Here is a 23,505-nt window from a genome sequence, read left to right as displayed (position 1 = left end):
CAGTTTCAACCATTGTTTTCCTTTTGCCAGTACTTCATCTTTTACACTTGATCTTAGCCAAAATGCTGAGAATCGATACTTTATCTTTTTACTCCTGTGTAATAAGACAGGGCTGACTATTCATAGGCATGCTTTTTACTCCTTTCCCCCTTCTACCCTCTTCCTCTTCCTCTTCCCCTTTCTGTCCTCTTCTCTTGTCCACCTTTCTTCCCCTCTATTCTCCTCCCAACTCCCCTTTTTTCTATCTTACTTCCTCCTCTCCTCTTTTGCCTTCTCACTCGCTTTTTAAAAAGAGTACCTGTCATATCATACTTGATGATATGTTTTGAGGAAAGAGTCCCTAAATGAATTCTGTCAACTAAAATGATGATGGAGGACCTTTCTGAAATTCAATCTTAATTTTTGTAAGCATGCTCTTTATAACCTCAACAGTTAAATTGATTCTGAGACCTGGGAATTAGGGTATAAACTTACAGAGAAAAGTTGAGGTGCTTGAGAAGACACATTTTCTGTGCATTTATATAGGATTGTCAGATTCTGGCTCCTTGTGTAACTCAGCTTTTCTTTTATATCCTTGGAGATAGTTTTATTTACATTATATTCTTGAATGAGAATATGAATCATTAATTATCTGCCTTTCCTTTGTGGCCCTTCTGGTAGCAGAAAAATATTACCAAGGTTATTCTGGCGTGGAAGTCTCTTGAATCTAAGTTGAGGGTTTTCTAGAGACCACCTGGAACTCCCAGAGATAACAGAATACTGTCTTGAAAGCCTCGATGGAAGAAATGTCCCACATTTGCTTGTTGCTTTCTATTGGATTTATGGAATTTCCATCTTTTAAAAATGACTTTAAAGCATTTAGTAGAGACTTACAGGTAAAGAGCAAAAGTTTTTAAAATGTATTATTTAAAGTAAGCTAAATGTGGCTTTACTTACCAAGACAAGCTTTCCTCTTCAATGACTGTATAGTAACGATCTGCCTGTACTGTAGTCTTTCAGTCTATAAACTCTGTATCTTGGTATCTTTCCTCCCTTAAGTTTCCACTCTTAGATTTTACAGAATACCCATAGGGAAATTTCCCGAAGCACTTGGTAAACTACTTGGGCCTGAGCTATTGTGTTGTCCTTACTACCTGGAACAGATCGTTCGGGTTGCTAGAGGGGTGGAAAGGATGCCTTAGTACAGTCTTAACTTTGCTATGGAAAATATTCTTGTTTAATATGTTAAGAGACAATAATTTCCGGTCTTGGCTTTTAAAAGTGAGCATGCTTTTTAACTGTCTCTTTCATGGTTATTAACTATGCCAGAGTCTTCATTTTAATTACCACATGGAATACTTCAGTTCTCTTATTTGCTTCATTACCTTTTCTCCTTGGTTTTGAAAATAATGTTAGAGAAATAAAATCAGATTGTTTCTAATATAATGAAATGCTTTCAACACCCTATTAATGAATTCTTTCTTCATTAGCAACACAAAGCTAGATATTGCAAATCTTTTTAAACAAACAAATTAAAAACTGTTTAGTCTTCTTATTAGAGCAAAGAGCACAGTACAATTTAACTCACCTGACCTGACCCGTTTTTTTGGTTTTTACTGAACTGTCTTCACTGGAAATAGGAGCTATCTTTGACTTAACTCCTTCCAATAGAAGGGATTTCTTAGAGAGGAGTTGGAAGGATCTCCTGGGGTTCTGATTCTTAATTTTCAGTTTACAGAAATAGCTAGATATGTGTTTTGATCCTGGACTTCTTGCTGCATCTCGTATTGAAGATATCATGGTGAAATAGATAAGGGCAGTGGACAGTGGATCAAGAGACCGTACAGGTCTCTTGAACCTGAGAGGGTTTGCCACCTGTTAATTTATTTTTATGACTATGGACTTGACATCACCTTTGTCTCTGTAAATGTAATTCAGTTGAACTAATGGTTATTGAGCATTTACTGTTTGCAAGAGATGGCTGGAGATATTATGTCCAGTTTATATTGACTAAATGTTTTCTTTGTTGTTAATTTAGCCTTTTTCTGCAGTGTTTTTGGTCAGTAGTAACTCTGGGCGGGTGAGGGATATTACATTGTGGCTGGAAAATTTGTACTCTGAAGTTGCTTTTATTGGAGTGTAGGAAAAATCTTTATTAAAAGTCATAGAAAAAAATCATTAAAAGCCACACAATTAGTACTATTTGGTAATATTTTATAATTCACAATGCTACTAAATTTACTAAGTGGAGTCAGTGGAAACCCATAAATCCTAAGTAATAGAATAACGCCTATGGTTTACTAGTTGATTGAAAATTGTTCTTTTTTTGCAAAGGGGAAATTAACCTGGTATCCTAATTTGAAATATGTCTAATAGTGACTATTTTTATATTTTAACCTAAGTAAAATATGTCAGCGTTATGATGGTACCTTACTGAATTAGTAATCGTTTATTTCTGAGGACTGCTGTTTTCCTTCAAATACCATTTTGGTTAAAGGCTTACTAATTCAAGTATTGTTTCCAATTGTTGATTTATAGGGCAGAGAGAAAAAACACAGCTTTCAGCTCTGTTGAAGCAGGGTCATTCTTGGAAACTAATAGTGTCAGATGAAACGCCTCAGATAGTGTAAAAGAAAATAATGGGCCAGGAGTGGTGGCTCATGCCTGTAATCCCAGCACTTTGGAAGCCTGAGGTGGGAGGATGGTTTAAGTTCACAAGTTCGAAATCAGCCTGGGCAACATGGGAAAACCCGTCTCTACCAAAAAATACAAAAATTAGCTGGGCTACTTGGGGGGCTGAGGTGGGAGGATGGCTTGAGCCCAGGAAGTTGAGGTTGTGGTGAACCATGATTGCGCCACTGCACTCCAGCCTGGGCAATAGAGCCAGAACTTGTCTCAAAAATAATTGAAGAAAATAAAAAGGAAACTGAATTCAAAAGAATCCTGTTATATCTTAAATCCTTATTTCTTGATTTATATGTACTATGGTGACAGCTTTGCTGATGAATTATAATTACAAAAATGTTACATAACATTGTTAGCATATAAAGACCCGTGATTGGGCTACCTTGCAACACTAACTAATACTCAAAAAGAACACACACATACAAAAAACTGGATTTATTCAGTGTGAAATAATGTTTCTTGAAACTATGAGGATAAATAAGAAGTATGTTCAAATTAATTTTGTGCATATACCATCTCATTTATTTAGCCTCATAGTAGCTCTGAGAAAGAAGGGTGAGTGAACAGGGAGAGGCTGTGTAGGGAGGTAATTTTTGTGTCTATTTTAAACTAACCAGTTGAAACCAAATCACACAATTGAGTTCATAGCAGAACCTTCATTGGACCAAAATCATATCTTTAACCTCTCTATCCAAGCCCTTTCATTAGAGAATGTTGTCTTAGGTAATTTTCACAAATGTACCTTGTATTTCTAAAACTTGAATTATCATTATTGCAAGGAGCTAGAATTTATCTGCCTATTGGTGAGTCTGACTTTTAAGTAGATCCCATATACAAAAATCTCATATTATAAAACGTAATTTATTGTGTTTATAGTTTAGAGTAAAGCTTCTTTTAGTAATGAGACCCTTCTATATATCTTGCTCATGGATATGACACATTTTCTAGTCTTTTGCAGACATCAACTGGATAGTATAAAACTAGGATCAGTGGTAACTGACAAGAGCTATTTGGTAAGAAATTTGAAAACTACGAAACTATGGCTCTGTATCCCTTTTATAGAGTCCCATAAATCTCTTTATATTTGTTGCTATTCTGTAACAATGCTGGATAACAAAGGCTTAGCTTAAAATAGGGGTTTTCTATAAAATTCCTTTTCATCAGAATAAATTCCTGTTCATTTCAGAGTTGTTGCTTTATTTTTTTTCTAGATATGTACTCTGATAAACCTAATCTTGTGTTAGGAACATAAATACCTTTTCTATTCTTTAGTGTCCTCTGCCTTTTCCTGGAACTTTTATGAGCAAGTTATTTTGAATTTTCCAGACTTCTAAATATTTGGACAAAAAAAATGGGCTGTGACTCTGAGCTTTTTCAGTGTTTCATTTACTGTTATCAGTACAGTCATTCATTTTCTCGTATCACCCTTCGAGTCTTCCATTCATCACCTTATATGTATAGACATTTCTCATTTCAGAATCAAGCATAATAGATTTTACCTCTTTCTTTGTGTCCTCTATGACATAATTCTTTTAAGATAAACAGAAAAGAATTAATATAGTCTGTCTTCAGCTTGATTTGAGATACACTAAGCATCATTCATTAAACCACTTGTACAGATTGCCCTTTTAGGTCTCAGCTCTTGTGCTCAAGGCGTTAGGTTCTAGTCAAACTCTGTTCTTAACACAGTGAATATACTTTCTTAAATGTAGATGTGAGTCTTTTAAATAGAAAATCTATAGTTTCCAAACTAAAGGTCAGATGTTTCAATTATTATGTTCCTTCACTCTTTTTTTCCTTAAAAAAAAGAAGAAGAAGAAGAAGACTAACATAAGATATAATAGTAGGGGAAATTGGGTGTGAGGTATATGGGAATTCTCTGTGCTATCTTTGCAGTAATTTAGTACATCTAAAAACTGTTCTAAAAGAAAAGGTTTATTGAAGAAGATATGAAGGAGATTTCCTTTTTCATTCATATGAATTTTAGTGATATTCAAGTATTCTATTTCTCATGAAAATCTGACAAATGTCAATGTTATTTGTCCATTCTTTTGCTAAATGGAGTCAATAATAAACCTTTGGATCAGTTTGAGAATATTATTTATTCCCAGGATCCTTATACAATATTGCACAGAAATTAAATGATGCAGATCTCCCATTCCCACACGTTACCACACTTCTCTGTTCCTCTCAGATCTTCTGTGGCTATAGCAACAAGTGTGAGAATGCTTATTGCTTTAGGAGTCTGCCATGAGTTCATAGTTTCAAAGAATCACCAACTCTACTACTTGATTGTGGAAGCAATATTGACCAAATCTTGCTGAATTTTATCAGGGTTCTCTCAGATTCAAAAAGGCTCTTAACTCTTCCTCAGGTTCTTGATGGTATTTCTGCTTTAATCTAAAAAAAGACCAGCTTGCTGTGACACATTTGAATATGAAAGGTACCTCTTCTGGAGGTAACTTGTATTTTCCCTTCTCAGTTTTTCCTTTGGAATCATTTTACAAACTGCAGCTTTTGTTTCTAGGGCTCTGCTTGACAGGACCGATGATATCCCTGGAAAATGGTTTTAGAGTTGATGTTTGGTGACTGCATTATTCAAGGCTCATATAAATTGAGAACTGGTTACATTGCCTCTTGCTATGTAGGATAAAAGATTCTGTTCTTAGAGTCACCCATCCTCTCTCACATAGACAAAACAGCTAGGAGAACTTCTCAGACTAATTTTGTTGTATGAAGAACTAAGATGCCTGGGAATAATTTAGCAATAGCTCATCCAAATTAAAGCAAAGTTGAACTTTAGAATGGAAGAAAAAGAAATTATCATGTTAGCTAAACATTTGCTTTCTGGATCTCCCAATTAAAAAGTGGCATACTACATCTCAAGTTAGCCAGTATAGAACACATTCTACATTCCGTTGTAAAAATGGCTGGTAGCTATCATCAAGTATGATTTTTTTAAATGTTCCATGCCTGATATTTTGTAATTGTTGAAATCAGATATCCCTTTACTCAGTGGCTTTTACTTCATAATGAAAAAGTAGATTTTGTTGTAATATATAAAATTGTGGAGATAGATGGAATTAACAGAGAAATTAGAATTTGTCTTTTAAGATAATTTGAGTTTCATCATAGAAGGTAAGCTCAGAATGCTGAAGTGCTGCTGGAATAAATGAACTGTTCTACTTTTTTCATAAAGATACTGATGTATGCAACTTTTAATTCAGAGATAATTCCATTTACATGTTCTGAGTGATGAAGAAGTGAAAGAAGTAAGAGACTGAGTAATAAAGAAGTGAAAGAAAGAACCTATACACTGCTGGTAGGAATGTAAATTAGTTCAGCCATTGTAGAAAGCAGTGTGGAAATTACTCAACCAAAAACCATTTGACCCAGCAATCCCGTTACTGGATATGTACGTAAAGGAATATAAATCATTCTACTATAAAGATACATGCATGCATATGTTCATTGCAGCACTATTCACGATAGCAATGACATGGAATCAACCTAAATGCCCATCAGTGGTAGACTGGGTAAAGAAAGTGTGGTACATATATATTATGGAATACTATGCAACTGTAAAAAAGAATGAGATCATGTCCTTTGCAGGGGCATGGATGGAGATGGAGGCCATTATCCTTAGCAAACTAATGCAGAAACAGAAAACCAAATACTGCATGTTTTCACTTATAAGTAGGAACTAAATGATGAGAACACATGGACACATAGAGGGAACCACAGACACTGGGGCCTATCGGAGGGTGGACAGTGGGAGGAGGGAGAGGATCTGGAGAAATAACTAATGAATACTAGACTTAAGACCTGGGTGACTAAATAATCTGTACAACAAACCCCCCGTGACACAAGTTTACCTGTATACAAACCTACACATGTATCCTTATACTTAAAATTAAAAAATAAAAAACAAAATGCAGTGTTAAAAATGAGAAGTGAAAGAATTTTTTAAATGTAACTGCTTAATTTCACATTTGTTTAGAGTTCTTCCCAAGAAACTTGCTTTTCACTGCAATCTCCTTAAATATGTACGTATAGTTTTCATTGGATTCATTGAAATCCAATCCAGCAGGATTCTTTCCTAAATAAGAAACGTACTGGATCAGTCCTGACCTATTTTATGATTTTTGGTACCTGTCACCTGTAAAGAGAAGTTAAGGGAACATCACCCTAACTCCACAAAAATACAAAAATACCATCAGAGACTATTATGAACGCCTCTGTGAACACAAATTAGAAAACCTACAATAAATAATTCCTGGAAACATACAACCTCCCAAGACTGAACCAGGAAGAAATTCATACCCTGAACAGAGCAATAACAAGTTCTGAAATTTAATCAGTAATAAAAAGCCTGCCATCCAGAAAAGGCCCAGGGATAGGCAGCCAAATTCTACCACACATTTAAGAGTACCTGGCACCATTCCTACTGAAACTGTTCCAAAAAATTGAGGAGGAGAGACTCCTTCCTAACTCATTCTGTGAGGGCAGCATCATTCTGATACCAAAACCTGGCAAAGACACAAGAACAAAAAGAAAACATCAGGCCAATATCCTTGATGAACATAGAAGTAAAAATCCTCAACAAAATAATAGCAAGCCAAATCCAGCAGCATATCAAAAAGCTAATTCACCACAATCAAATAGGCTTTATCCCTGGGATGCAAGATTGGTTCAACATACACAAATCCATAAATGTGATTCATCACATAGGCAGAATTAAAAACAAAAAGATTATCTCAATAGATGCAGAAAAGGCTTTCAGTAAAATTCAGAATCTCTTCATGTTAAAAATCCTCAACAGACTAGCCATCGAAGGAACATACCTATAAATAGTAAGACCCATCTATGATGAACCCACAGACAACACCATACCGAGTGGACAAAAGCTGGAAGCCTTTCTCTTGAGACCTGGAACAAGACAAGGATGCCCACTCTCACCATTGCTATTTAACATAGTTCTAAAAGTTCTAGCCAGAGCAGACAGGCAGGCAAAAGAAAAAAATTAAAGGCATCCAAATAGGAAGAAAGGAAGTCAAACTACCTCTCTTTGCAGGCAGTATGATCCTACACCTAGAAAATTCCATAGTCCCTACCCAAAAGCTCCTAGATCTGAAAAACAACTTCAGCAAAGTTTCATGCTACAAAATCACTGTACAAAAATCAGTAGCATTCTATACACCAGTAAAGTCCAAGGTGAGAGCTCAGTCAAGAATGGAATCCTAGTCACAATTGCCACAAAAAGAATGAAATACCTAAGAATACTGCTAACTAGGGAGGTGCAAGATCTCTACCAGGAGAATTACAAAACACTGCTCTAAGAAATCAGAGATGACACAAACAAATGGAAAAACACTCCAGGCTCATGGGTAGGAAGAATCAATATCATCAAAATGGCCATAGTGCCCAAAGCAATTTACAGATTCTATGCTATTCCCATCAAACTACCAATGACATTCTTCACAGAACTAGAAAAAACTGATTTAAAATTCATATAGACCCAGAAAAGAGCCTGAATAGCCCAAGGAGTCCTAAGCAAAAAGAACAAAGCTGGAAGCATCGCATTACCCGAATTCAAACTACACTACAAGGCTACAGTAACCATGGTATTGGTACCAAACACCATGGTACCCATACCATGTATCACCATACCAAACAGCATGGTACTGGTACAAAAACAGACATATAGACCAGTGGTACAGAATGAGAGTCTGGAAATAAAGTCATACACCTACAACTTTCTAATCTTTGACAAAGCTGACAAAAACAAGCCAAGGAGAAAGGACTCCCTATTCAATAAATTGTGCTGGGAAAACTGGCTAGCTATATGCAGAAGATTGAAACTGGACCCCTTCCTTTCACTGTATACAAAAATTAAGTCAAGATAGATAAAAGGCTTAAATGTAAAACCTAAAACCATAAAAACTCTAGAAGAAAACCTAGGAAATACCATTATGTATATAGGCCCTGGCAAAGATTGCATGATGAAGATGCCAAAAGCAGTTGCAACAGAAACAAAAATTGGCAAATGGAACCTAATTAAAGAGCTTCTGAACAGCAAAATAAATTATCAACAGAGTAAACAGACAACCAACAGAACAGGAGAAAATATTTGCAAACCATGAAAGGTCTAATATCTAGAATCTATAAGGAACTTAACAAGCAAAAAGCAACATTATTAAAAAGGCAAGGGACATGACAGACACTTTTCAAAAGACATATACACAGTCAATAAGCATGAAACATCACTAATCATTAGAGAAATGCAAATCAGAATCACAGTGATACACCATCAGAATGAGGTAACAGAATGTTGTTATTAAAAAGTCAAAAAATAACATGCTGGTGAGGCTGCAGAGAAAAGGGGCATTTATACATTGCCAATGGAAATGTAAATTAGTTCAACCATTGGAAAGTAGTTTGGCAGTTTCTCAAAGAACTCAGAGAGCTACCATTTGACCCAGCAATCCCATTATTGGGTATATAACCAAAGGAATATAAATTATTCTGCTATAAAGACACATGCACTTATATGTTAATCACAGCACTATTTGCAATTTCAAAGACATGGAATAAACCTAGATACCTATCAGTGGTAGACTAGAAAAAAGATGTGGCACATATATATCATGGAATAGTATGAAGCCTTAAAAAAGAATGAGAGCACGTCCTTTGCAGCAACATGGATGGAGCTGGAGGTCACTATCCTAAGCAAACTAATGCGGGAGCAGAAAACCAAACACTTCATGTTCTTATTAAAAGTGTGAGCTAAACGTTGAGTACATAGGGACACAAGAGAATTATAGACACTGGGGCCTACTTGAGGGTGAAAGGTGGGAGGAGGGTGAAGATCAAAAAACCACATATAACTTACTATGCTGATTACTTGGGGTATATAGCAAACCCCTACGACACACAGTTTATAAAACAAACCTGCACATGTGCCCCTGAAGCTGAAAGCAAAAAAAAAAAAAAAAAAAAAAAAAGAGAAGTTGTCCTCTCTGTACTTGTCTTTATTTTTGTTTCTCTTTCTCCCTGACAGAATCCCAAGGACTGCAGCAAAGCCAAGAAGCTGGTGTGTAATATCAACAAAGGCTGTGGCTATGGCTGTCAACTCCATCATGTGGTCTACTGCTTCATGATTGCATATGGCACACAGCGAACACTCATCTTGGAATCTCAGAATTGGCGCTATGCTACTGGTGGATGGGAGACTGTATTCAGGCCTGTAAGTGAGACATGCACAGACAGATCTGGCATCTCCACTGGACACTGGTCAGGTAAGGAGCTTGTGCAGCATATGAGATCTCTGGGCTGATTCACTCAATTACCAGATTATTAGATTTCTAGGTAGTCCTTCATGGAACATACTTGTCTTTTCCTCTGGATCCATGAATACTATACATTATCCAGATAAAATCTAGAAGAACAGTATTTTATTTTAAAAGTATTTTATTATGTATTTCATTTCTGATGCTCATTTTTATGTGAATTTAGCAAAATCACTGATTTTTTTTCAGGGAGCATAATTTAATATTTTAATTATAATGATATGCCTTTCATTCTGTAGGATGATTTCACATTATTGAACTCATTTTAATATGAAATAATCATCATATAAAGTAGTCCAGTTTATACGGACTACTATATATGAGTAGCATGAACATGCATGAGAATCACCTGGAAGTCTTCATAAAACTCCATTTTCTGATAAGGAAGGTCTGGGGTGCAGCCTGAGAGTTTTAATTTCTGACAAAAGTTTTAGGTTTAGGGACTGTGCTTTGAGAACCACTGAGGTGGAGTTTGCTGGTAACTTTATCTTCAAATGAAGCCTAATTTGTGTGATTTTAATTGTATTCAGGAAACATTTAATTAATAGTAATGTGACTAAGGTACTATACTAGGCATTATAAGCAGATGGATCACTAAGAAATTTCCTTTCTCTCCAAGGAAGTGGTGATGGTGTAGAATATAGAAAAGAGTTTCTTACTGCTAGCCTAGTGCTTTTCTTTCTACAATCATGATCTTTAAGATCTAAAGTTGGGCTACCTTGTTTAAATCGTGGCTTTATTGTTTTGTAATCTTGGACAAGTTACTTAACCTAGGTCTTAGTTTCCTTATCAGTAAAATGAAGAGTAATAACTTACTTTATTGAATTGTTGCTAGATTAAATAAAATAATATATGTAATGCACTTACTACCTGATATATGAACTCATATCTAGTAATTTTTAGCTACTATGAATAGCCTTTATTCATTAAACAAATGTATAATGAGTGCCTACAGTGTGACAGATACTGAATTAAGTAATCAGGATAAATGCTAAGCAAGACAATATACATCCTCTGCACTCACATCTTGTGGGAATTCCAACATTTTTTTAAAAACTGAGGCATTTCAGTTAATATCATTTATTATGGGGCTAAGCACCTTTTTTCACAAGCTACAACACTAGATACAAAATAGGGAGCTATGTCATCAGCAAAGTAACTTTGGTTCCTTCATTTCTTTTGCTTCCTTTGAAAAAAAAATCAGTAATATCTGACTCTTTGCAGAAGTGTCATGAAACTTAATTGAGTACTTTCTATAAAATACTTTTGAGTTGCTCTGCAAGAAGTCCTGTATGGATTAAAAGTATTTTGTGATTTTTGTCTTCTATAGGGTAGAAGCCTCATTTTATATATCAACTGATTTTTTATTTTTAACTTACTTCAGATTTTAAGGTGAACCTCTTTATCTAGAACCTAGTTGAGCTTTAGTTTTAAAGTTTCATCTTCTCCTGATCTGGTCTATACTTTTAACAGCTAGTGCCAACAGATCAGTTTTAAAGGTTAGGAAGATACTAAATCTATCATTCAGGAAAAGAAACTCTGCCAGCCCCACTATGGCTAACTTTTTTCGTTTCATGGACTTAGTTCAGTTTAAACTTCCTTGATTGTGGAAATAATAGGCAGGGCCAAACTTTGCTTCTCTGGTTCTAGGGAGAGAAAACTTTTTGGACGGTAGTCAGAAAAGTGAAATTACCAGATTTATCAGGTTTAATATACAGTTTAGCCCTGCCTGTATGCTACAAGTGGTTATTTGGTTTGTTTGATTTTTAATTCTTACTTGTACATTTTGTAGTCTGTAGTGGCAACCACAGGGTATGAAAATTTTAAATGGCTTGAATTTCAAGCACTCAGAATTTCTTAATGTTACAACTAAAGAGGATGTAGAAATCATCCTTTCTTTATTCATCTGGAATCAAAGGCCTAGTAAAGGCTAAATGACTTACCCAGGGTCATACAGCTTATAAATGCCAGAACTCTGGTTAGCACATTACTTCTCCATACCCCCCGTCTAAGTCCTTATCAGTAAACTCATGCCAAACACTTTACCTAGCAGAATGATGATTAGAGGCACAGAAACTGCCTGGAATAACTAGAAATTAAATAAAATAATTTTAATAATTTAGATACCAATCTTATATCTGAAAAGAGATTTCTTTTAAGATTAAAATATTTTTGTTTTTATGAAGAGTATAACTGCCATAGATTTCTGTCTGCTTATTTACATTATATATGTACCCTTTAGAGAAACTATTGAACATATTTCCAAGAATTAAAGGAAATAGTGAATTTTAATAAGCTCCTTGACATTAATCCTTTAGTTAGTTATAAATCAACTATGTCTGTTGCCATTCTGAGTTGTAAAAACATCTTGGGATAGTTCCTTTGTCACCATTACTGTGAAATTATTATTGTTCATACATAACTTGACATGATGTCCCTACAGATGGAATTTAGTAATTCTTGTTCAAGTCTGTCCACCAGTGCAGGAATTACTTTGCACATTGATCATTTCATAGCTATATCATACCTTATTATAGGTTGACATCTATTTTTCTTCTGCATTATTTTATGTTTGTGTGTGAAACTATATCCTTTGTACCAAGTAAAATGGTTAAGTGAAGGAAAATACTAAAGGTGATGCTTCCAGTAAAAAGTAATCAAAATATTTCCCATCACCTGTACATGCCATGTCTATTCCTAATAGTTTACATGTCCTAAGGTTGATGATGAAATGATCAATTTAGTTTTTTACACCACAAGATGTTTCCTCAACCTGAACTAACTACACATACTAGACCCAATTCTTCCACATAGATTGCTTGTGATAATTCAAAATGGGACTCTTGCCTTTATGTTTAATGATTTGAAGTACCTTTCAACAATATTTATTTGTTTATTTATTTATTTTTGTTTTGCTGTGTTTTGTTTTTAGAGACAGAGTCTTACTCTGACACCCAGGCTGGAGTGCAGGGACATGATCCTAGCTCACTGCAGCCTCGAACTTGTGGGCTTATGCAGTCCTCTCACTTCAGCCTCCACAGCACCTGGGACTACAGGCATGCTCCATCATGCCCAGCTAGTTATTTTATTTTTTTGTTAGAAATAGGGTCTCACTATATTGCCCAGGCTGATCTTAAACTCCTGGTCTCAAGCAGTTCTTCCACCTCAGCCTCCCAAAGTGCTGGGATTATAGGCATGAGCCACTGTGCCTGGCCTCAACAATTTATAATTTGGTTTTTAAAAAGATATTGACTATTTTAGGCTATATATGATGACTAGCTTTCAAAATACAGTTCTAGCTTATATAAATACCATTGAATAGATGGTTTAGTGATAGAGAACTCCATTTAAATTCAGTTCCTCACTTCAAACTTTTTCCTTGTAAAAATTAAAAATTATTCCCCTTAACAGTTAACCTAGACTATTTTGTCTTTCCTCCTCTTGTCTTTTCCCACTATCTTAAAAAATAAATAAGTTAAACTGAATTCTTAATATGATAAATGTAATTGAAAAATTTTATTTGTAAATGAAAATAATGACTAGTAAAAAAATAATTTATAAATATGATGACGTTTGATGCCCTGGAGGCGAGGTGCCTGGTTTAAATACATGTCTAGGTAGATGACCATTTGGTATATTCACTTATCTAAACTGAATGGTAACCTTCTCTCCATGCCTCATTTCCAAAAGGTTTTAGTCAAAGAGTTTTATTTGACATCTTTAAGGTTTATGTGGCGGCAGCCTTAAAATAAAAGTAATTCAGTTAAAGTATTTGCTGTTTGCTAGATACCTATGCTGGACTACATGAAGACAGACACAGTCTCTTTCCTGTAAAGGGCAGTCAAGGGGGAAAGGTAGACAACTAAATAAGCAATTAAAATATGTTGTGCTAATGTGGTAGTATGGGTAAGTTAAGACTATCGTGAAGCAAATATCTAATACATATTTGGGGTTCTTTTGGAAGAAATGATTTTTAAGCTGAGACCTAAATTATGCGTAGGAGTCAACCAGGAAGGGACATGGTGGAAGAATCTTCTGTCAGTGGGCACAACATGTAGAAAGAGAGGCAAGAGAACATGGAGTCACTAGGGGAACTAGTAGTAGTTCATTGTAAAGCTTGAATGCTGAGAGACTAGCTAATGTTTCATTTTAAAAACAAGCATCACTTATAGGATTTCCATTTTGATGGTTGTGTATTTTTGTTCTTCACTAAAACTGATAGGTTTTAATTTGAGATTCAAAGCTCTTTTTTTGATTTTGGTTTAGAGAGTAGACAGAGTTACAAGAAGTTGATTTCAGGTGCCTTTTTTTGTTATCTCTTAATTATTAAACTGTTTATTCAAATATCTCACTCAGGTCAGAAGGAAAATCTTTAGCAAGTAGAACACAAATGAAATTATACTTTCAATCTTTCCTTTGAAACTGATATTTTAACCTTTACAAAACTACTAAGATGTCTATTGGAATCATCTAAATATTCTAACCAAGTTGTATCCTTAATAATGATTGACGTCAGGTAGACCAATTTATAAACTGATATTAAGCAATAATGTGATTAAGAATATATAGGTATAATATATGTATTAGGCTATAGATATGTGTCTGTTAAGTCTTTTTATAGTAGTATTTTCAGTCTTTGATAATTGTATTAATAGAAACTTAAAACAAGTACATTTACTATTTTTGATCCCTTATGCTGCAAAAAATCTTGATTTCTCTGTTTAGGTGATCTGAGAGAGGGGAAGGATATTGGACTGTGAGTCTGATCCAGTTCTGTTGTTTTTAGCTTTCTGAACTTTGTGAATTAACTTTAGCTTCTGAACCTCAGTTTAGCTCTTTAAAAAAACTCATGATACTTATTACCTACCTCCCTGTCCACCTGGAATATATTATTGGGTTACAAGCTGCAACAACAGGAAAGCTATCCTTTTATTCTGAGATGAAAATCATGCCTTCATAAGAACTTCATATGTATTTTTTTTTAAGTTAAATGGAAAAGTTGAAGGAAATACATAGAAGCAAGATAACTTCTGATAATAACTTCTAGACATTCAGAATATCTCTATGCTTAATAAATCCACCATTTAATCAAAATAAATTTCTGGGCCACTCATAGAGTCTCTCTGCAGCTACTTTAAGCCTTCAGCAGTTCTAAGTATTTTTTTTTTATCTCAACATACCTGAGATTTCTACCTTCTGGTATACTCTTGCTTGTGGTGGTTATTCTGTGTAATTAGTGAAACTGGCTTTGTTGCAGGAAAGATGTGGTTGTGCAGGGAGGCGATTTGGAGAGTGAGTTGATACCACATATAGTTGAAAAGCTAGATGTCTCCTCTCCAAGATTCTAGTAGGTTTCTCTGCCCTTTACCTGACTCCTTTTAGAATCATTAACCTAAATAAGTGTAATTGCAGATACATAAGGACTTTTGATTCAACTGCTATAAAACTTTTTTGTTTTATTACTTATGAGCCATAAAAGAAAGAAAGATCTTTGTTTCAGGAATTTAAAATACCAGTTAGAATATACTTATGTCTCAGAAGAAGTCAAACTGCTTTTCACCATGACATCTTCTTTCATTTCCCACTTGAGGAGATAGAAGTCTATGGTGTCTCATTAAAATCTTATTGAGATCATCAGGAAATATGGGAATAGGGAACTAAAGCTTTGTCCACATTATAGCCTTGACCCGTGTGAGCCTACACTCTTACAATTATAGATATTTATTTTCATATTTATCCTGTGCTCAAATTGAGTTGTGAGTAAACCTGGGGAAAGTGAATTAGAGATTTGTAACCTACCAGGATAAAACATGGTACCTTTTCTTGGACTATTAATTTTATTTACTGGTAGATAAGCTAAATCATTTTCAAATAATAAAACAAGATCTATAATGGTATAAAATGAAAATTTGATCAAACTCCAGCCCATTGATTGAGGCCAGTCTTCATATTCTCAGTAGTATGAGTTTACCCTCCACTGCTGTTAGCATTTTGGTGGAAAATTTTAAGAAACACCATTCTGTGAGGTTTTTTTAGCTGTTTGTTTTACCTTAACAGAGACTCCATATGGCAGCAAGGCAGCAAGGCACTTCTAGGTTATTTACCTTCTAGGTTATTTACACAGTGCTAAGCGTTTGACCAGAGCACATTAAATGTAAAAAAAGAGGCCGGGCGCGGTGGCTCATGCCTGTAATCCCAGCCAGCACATTGGAAGGCTGAGGCAGGCCGATCACCAGAGGTCAGGAGTTCAAGACCAGCCTGGCCAACGTGGTGAAAACCCCATTTTTACTAAAATAAAAAAAAAATTAGCCGGGCGTGGTGGCGGGAGCCTGTAATACCAGCTACTCAGGAGGCTGAGATGGAAGAATCGCTTGAACCTGAGAGGCGGAGCTTGCAGTGAGCAGAGATCGAGCCACTGCACTCCAGCCTGGGCGACAGAGCAAGCCTCTGTTTCAAAAAAATAAATAAATAAAAAATAAATGTAATAAACAAATAAAACCTCTCCCCCCAGATCCCCATCCAAATTTCAAAACATTACCCTTCACGCTGCGTGAGGCACTTTTATTAAGCTGTAGATTTTGTTTTGAAAAAAGTCTGTTAACTAAGAATGAATCTTTTTAGCAATTTATTCTCCCCTTTTTAGAAAAGGTCTGGCAGAATGAGTTCAGACGTAAAAAGAGGTGTGATTTAGGAAAAAGCAATACCTATTTAGTAGCATCCACCTCACTGTGGAGCGCAAACTATTTCATTGGAAAAGTTTCTGAAAAATCCCCTAAAGTCTATTTAGAACCTATCAAAGGTTGTTAGAGCTAGAGATAGAATCCAGTGTTCTTAATTTCCTGTGGGATGTCTGGGCCACATAGCCTTGATAACTGTCTCAGAAATTGTCAATGTTTTTATAAGTACTGACATACCTATTATGATAGGTGTATTTCTTAAAGGTTTGGCATAAATTATTACAAATTGAGTCGTGTTTTAAACATTCTAGTGGAGCTAGATTACAAAGTAAATAATCTTTTTTCTAATAGGAGCTAGTAGTCAGTTGCCTGATTCACCCCCGATCCTTCCTTCCTTCTTCCTTCCCTCCTTGCCTTCCTTTCTTCCTTTTGTAAGTATTTGGGTTTTTCTGTTTTCCTCAGACATACTTATGTGAATCTTTGAGTCTCAGTCACAGTTGACCTTCAACTCAAACATCAAAGTATAGAAAAAGAAGATTGCAATCTTTTAGTAGTGTTTTGATAACAGAGTCTTATTTGCTTAAAACATGTGGATCACATTAGAGTGATTTTACAAACAAGGTAATTGTTGAAATTTTGAAGAAAGTCAAGAATGCATCCTATCCCTTTTGGTTAGTTTTATATGCCAGAGCTCTGAGTATGATGTGAATCTATAATTTCTTTGTCTCCCTTTCTCAGGGTTATATAAATTGTAGGCTAATTTCATGGAATAGGAAATAATAAAGTCTGTGATCTTTAGTGGAATTATACATATTTTTTTCCCCTCCAAAAGGATGTTGCTCAGTAAGAAAGTTCTATAGTGGTTTGTACATTAGGTTCCATTGGAAAGAAAGACATATTTGTGTGTGTGTGTGTGTGTGCGTGTGTGTGCGTGTGTGTGTTTGTGTGCGCGTGTGTGTTTAAGTAATAGACTTTATTCCTCATGCATTTTTGTTGCCTTAGCAGAAGATCAGAAGCAGATTACGGAATCATAAACCTTCTTAGATGATACTTTGGTATCGGGCTTCTTTTTTTTGTTTTGCATCCCAGAATAAAAAGATCAAAAATATTCTTAGCAGTTATTGAAAATAATTAAGAGTTGAGTCCACCTCTTCCTAAAGAGGTCCTCCTTTTGATTCAATTTTAGTCTCCTATTATAAGTAGCCATTAAACTTAATTCAGGTTATATTCCCTGGAAGCAAGAAATTGCAACTAGTGATACTATAAGTCATACTGATTTTCCCAAAAGATATATTACAATTAGAGTTATCATTCTTGTTCAGATTTTGATATCTAACTTTACTTTTGAAAAAGTACAACTGCCAACAAGTACTGTATTAAGTATAAGTAATGGGCACATTTATATTTGTAATGTTTTTAATTACAGAGTTTCTTTAAAAAAATGGATCACTATCATAAACAGGGAAGTGCATTAGTCATTCAGTAAAAATTTGAATGTTTCTAAATGCCATGGGGAGTATAAAGATGACTCTTCAGGAATTTGTCATTGAGTATCATGAGACCCATACATCTGTAAATGTAAAAAAGGAAAAAGGTACTGTCATAAGAGAGGTATAAAGTCCTGTGGGCCACCAGAGAATTGAAAAACTGTTTCTGGCTGAAGGAATTAGAGACTTCACTAGATCCATGAGCTGAGCTCTTAAAGAATGAAGAAGAACATCATCTACCGGGACAGATCCATGTCATTGATTTGGAGTCAGAAGTTATTAACTGTGTGACTTTGGGTAGTGTCCCTTAACCTCCCTGTTCTGTGTGCCTTACAGAGTTGTTATGAGCATTCAGAGTGATAATATATTTTACAGTGCTTTATATATTCTAAATCACCATATGTTATTATTACCACTTTAGTTTTATGGGAACAAAGCAAAATTATAATAATAGCATAATTGGGTTATAGAGTTTCAGCAGGACTTCTTTTAACTTTAACAGCCAACATTAATGAAACTCAGCTACTTGATGGCTTTTTGTGTAGCCATCCTCCCAAGGAGAGCCAGCTTTGGCTGCCTAGCTCCTCCAGCCCACATGAGGATCATTCTCCACTTCTGTTGGGTTTTATTTAGGTTGCCCTGTAAAAATCTCAGTGTCCAGACTGATTGGACATCAAAAATATGCTCCTAATCAAGGAGCCGACCAGTTTCTCTTAGTTTCTGGGACAGGGTTGCCTTCTTAGATAGAGCCTTTGCTGACCCCAGTCAGAGAGCTCCACTGACAAAACAGTCTTCAGTACAGTCTTCAGTTAGTCTTCTTAAGGTCTGCAAGTTGATAGGATGATGGCTGGGAGTAAAGGGGGATACTAGGAATAAACCATTTTGTCTTGGAGCTCTAATATGTGTATAATACTAAGAGAAGCAAAAATAGGCCCCTGGGAAGGCTCTACTCTGTGGGAGCAAACGCTTAGGAATCTGAACATACCCCAGGTGGGAATTTACAAGTAACTTTTACCTAAAAGTAGAGAGGGGTTTTTCAGTTAAAAGTGTTTTTTTTTTTCTAAACACTAGCAATGGAATTGTACAAATCCTAAGGATCTGAATATTAGAAATACATAAAAGTGAGGGCCTTTGACTGAGAAAACATCCCTTTGGTACCTCTCTATTGAATAGAAGGAGCTACATAATGCCAGACCAGCAGAGATTATGTAAGCAATCAAAAACGTAGTATTGAAGCACTGTAGCATGATCCCGTCCTCTCTAGGTTTTGGGTCTTGTATATTATATTTGAAGCTATTATTCTGGGAGAATATAGTACATCTAGGTTCTGGCTAGGAATGAACTAGAACACTTCAGTGGGATTTTCAGGCATGGTGAAAAAAGTAGTTGATGAATGAGTAAATCACCAGTATTTTTCTTTCTTTGCTGCCACTGTCCATCTTGCTGTGTTCACTGAAATCAAATGTAGGAGTTGGGGAGTAGGTTAAATAGCTGCCTCTGCTGCTACATCTGGCAAATCTCGATCCATATAATTTAGAATTAATAATATGACATTGACAAAAATAGGCATTATACTATATGTTCTTCTTTTCTAGATTAGATCCAGTACCAACCATGGGGCCACCCAAACTGAGATATTAGAATCTATACAGCAATCTTTCTGCGTTCTTTGGAAATATAATACCTAGATTGAATTCAGAATGTGATATATACATTTTAAAAGTTATGTGATGTCTCTATTTCAGAGGGAAGATTATTATTTTATGGCCTGTCATAAATGACCATCTTAGAGGCACCCATTTGTTTCATGTATGCATTAATAATGGAAATTGAGTTCATTCAACTATTGTAATTTTTGTACATCTGTATCATGATTTATATATTGCTTCATTGATGAACATATAAATTATTTCAAGTTTTTGCCATTATAAACAGTGACAGTGAGTATCTTTATGCATATCTGTTTGTGCATATATATTAATTTTCCTAGGGCAGTGCTTACAAACTATCACATTATACTATATGTAAAAATTATTTTTACTGCCCATATTATCATCTGGGGGATGGTGGCAAAGCTACAGAGGTCTCTGACAGCGTGTTACATGTAAAATCTTATTCTCTAAAAAAGGGCTTGACAAACTATGGTCCTCAGACCAAATTTAGCCCCCTGCCTATGTTTGTAAATACGGTTTTATTAGAATACATTCATGCCCATTAGTTAGTTAGTGTGTTGTCTGTGGCTGCTTTTACACCACAGTGGCAGAATTGAATGGTTGCAACAGAGACTACATGGCCCACTGTATTAGTCAGGGTTCTTCAGACAAACTGAACCAATAGGATATATAGTGAGATAGAGCCTGAAAGATTTATTATAAGATCAGTACCTTATCATTAGCTCACACAATTATCAAGTCTGAGAAGTTCCACCATCTGCCATCTGCAAGCTGGAGACCCAGGAAAGCCAGTACTGTATTATAGTTAAAAGGCCAGACAGAGAGCTGGAGGGCTGATGGTGTAGATTCCAGTTCCAGTCTGAAGGCTTGAGAACCAGGAGTACCAGTGGCAGAAGATAGATTACCTAAAGATATTCTCTTGTGTTTTCTTCCAGAAACTTTATAGTTTTAGCTTTTGCATATATGTCTATGATCCCTCTAGTGTTAATTTTCATGTGTCGCATAAGGGTTAAGGCCATTGTTTTCCATATTTTTATTCAGTTGTTCCAACCTTATCTGTTGAGAACTTTTCCTATTTGAATTGCCTTGGTGTCTTTGTCTAAAATCAATCAGTAATATATGGATCTATTTCTGGTTTCTCCATCCTGTTTAGCTGCTCTATTTTTGTCTATCCTTACACTTTAAATTTTTATCAGCCATCAAATATTTCACAGCATGTTGATTGGAAAGCTGTACATGTGCGTAGAAGTGGTATTGTTAGGTCATAGGAAAGTATCCGTTTCTTTAACTTGCCTACATATGCCCATTCCCTCTATGGAAAAATTATTTCAATATCTCCTCTGCTCTCAGAATCCATCTCCTTTTAATCTGTCTTCCACAGTGCCATCAGAATGATATTTTCAAAACCAAATGTGACTTTCTGTCCTTTCCTAAAGCCTTCCATGGCTGCTTAGTGTATAGAAACTCCTTGCTTAGAATGTAGGATATAAGCCCCTTCACATAAACAGCCTGCTTTTCAAAATGTGCCCTGCACTCCATAATTCACTAGTCCACATACAAGTGTATTCCTTGAAATGAAAGTTTTGTGTACTTTTACTGCTATACTGGGAATATGTAATTCTTTCTCTCTAGAGAATATATTTCCTCCACTTCATCCCATGAAATCCTATTTATCTTTTAGTATCATTCCCTTTGTGATATTTCCCTCCAATTGACCCAGTGTTTTCACTGTATTTAAACAGTTTGTTTACATGTTTCTTTGACTATGTTGTGAGTTCTTTAAGAAGTTTGTCCTATTTATTTTTGTCTCCTTATTGCCTAATACTGGCCAATACTTGCTCCTCGGTTTTCTTAAATTGAATAGTCTATGATAAGCAGAATGGTTCTTGAAAAATTTTAATCTCCTTCTGAATCTATCAAATAAAGAACATACCACCTTATCTATGTGATGCAAAGGTTTCTGGTGAAGAGCAAATGAAGTAATAGGCATGGAAATGTTTGAAGAATGTTTTTAAAATGTAATAGCCTTGTTGTTTATAACAAAATTTCACTAGAATTAATCCTCTCGGTTTCTTACAAGCTTTATTATGGTGGAACGTTGCCTTCATTTTTTGCATTGGTTAAAATTATCCTAATATTAAGACTTTAAAGATTTTTATTTCTAATGTTTTCAGTAAAACTGAAAATAACTTAGTTAAAAAATACTTTTGCATTTAAAACTATAGACTAATTAAGGCATTTTCTTTATAAAATCTCAGTTGTATGTGTGTATGTGAGTGTGTTTTTGGATATCTTTGATTCAGTAAACATATTGAGTACTGCTCAGTTCAGGCACTATGATCGTGATCACATTACAGTAGTAGCTAATATTTAGTGAACCATACTGTGTTACTGTGCTAAGAACATTACATATATTATCTCATTTAATATTCACAATAACCCTTGTTATCCACATTTTATATAGGTAAGTAACTTGCCAGAGGTAGTACAGCCACTAAGATACAGAAACCCAGTCTGACTTCAAAATCTGACCTTTCAATGTTGTGCTCAGGGATCAGTAACCTACAACACCCACAGCCTGGTTTTGTAAGGCTTGCTATATTTTTAACAGGTTGTTTTAAAAAGAAGATGTGACAGAGACGTATGTGGCCTGCAGAGCATAAAATATTTACTATCTGGCCCTTTACAGAACATGTTTGCCGACCTCAAGATGGTTAAAGAGAGTCCCTGTAACTCCAGAAGCTCCCAATCCAAATAGGAAATAAACACAAACATTTTAAAAGTCTGCCTCATGAGGCAAAATTTGGTTAGTGATGTTATTATTAAGATTTAAACAAGAATCCCAAAGGCGCCAGGCATGGTGGCTCACGCTTGTAATCCCAACACTTTGGGAGGTTGATGCAGGAGGATCGCTTCAGACTAGGAGTTTAAGACCAGCTCATCAACATAGTGAGACCTGGTCTCTTAAAAAAAATTTTTTTTTAAGTTAGCTCGTCATGGTGGCACATGCCTGTAGTCCCAGCTACTTGGGAAGCTGAGGTAGGATTGCATGAGCCCAGGAGTTCAAAGCTACAGTGAATTAAGATCATGCTATTGCACTCCAGCCTGGGCAATAGAGCAAGACCCTGTCTCAGAAAAAAAAAAAAGGAACCCAAAGGGATTGGAGGTTGTAGTCATTCCAGCCAGAAAACTAGGAAGAAATGGCATTTGAACTGCTTTTGAAAAAGTTGTAAAGTGACCAGAAATCTTAGGTATACAAATCTGCACACCTGGAGTACTTGACAGGTGATGATAAAAATACTTGCCCATGACATTCCAGGATACTAGAACTCCTGGGCATTATTTCTCCTTCTACTTCTTATTTGCTGAATTATGTAGAAGAGTGCATCAAAACGTCTGCTTCTTAGTTTACCCTTTAGTCAGTTGTGAATAAAAAATTGGTTCTGATAGTTATCTTGTATTTTTCAAGTGAATCAAAAACAAATCTGATAGAGGGTGCTTCATTGCAAGTATTTTTTAAGCTGTAAAAATGTGAAAATAGTAGTGCTTTAATTAAATAAACCTTGCATTTTGTATTCCGTCTTAGCTGTCATTGGATTAGCAAAACTGTAAACCAATGTTTACATTCACAGTAATTGCAATTTATTTATTTATT

The 23,505-nt window shown here is 35.4% G+C and overlaps 1 protein-coding gene across 10 annotated transcripts in view; it reads left to right on the top strand.

The window, feature by feature from the left end:
* The window catches only part of FUT8 (fucosyltransferase 8), a 344,473-nt gene that overhangs the window by 267,901 nt on the left and 53,067 nt on the right, over positions 1 to 23,505 (top strand). For all 10 annotated transcript variants that reach the window (XM_009211741.3, XM_017961257.2, XM_021941313.2 and 7 more), the window contains one exon: positions 9,725 to 9,962. In XM_009211741.3, coding sequence (XP_009210005.3) covers positions 9,725 to 9,962 — 238 coding nt within the window. The remainder of the gene's footprint in view (positions 1 to 9,724; positions 9,963 to 23,505) is intronic.

This window comes from Papio anubis, chromosome 7 (assembly GCF_008728515.1).
Source record: "Papio anubis isolate 15944 chromosome 7, Panubis1.0, whole genome shotgun sequence".
NCBI classification, from domain to species: Eukaryota; Metazoa; Chordata; class Mammalia; order Primates; family Cercopithecidae; genus Papio; species Papio anubis.
The sequence above is the reverse complement of the archived record's forward strand: the minus strand, read 5'-3'. Positions and strand labels throughout refer to the sequence as shown.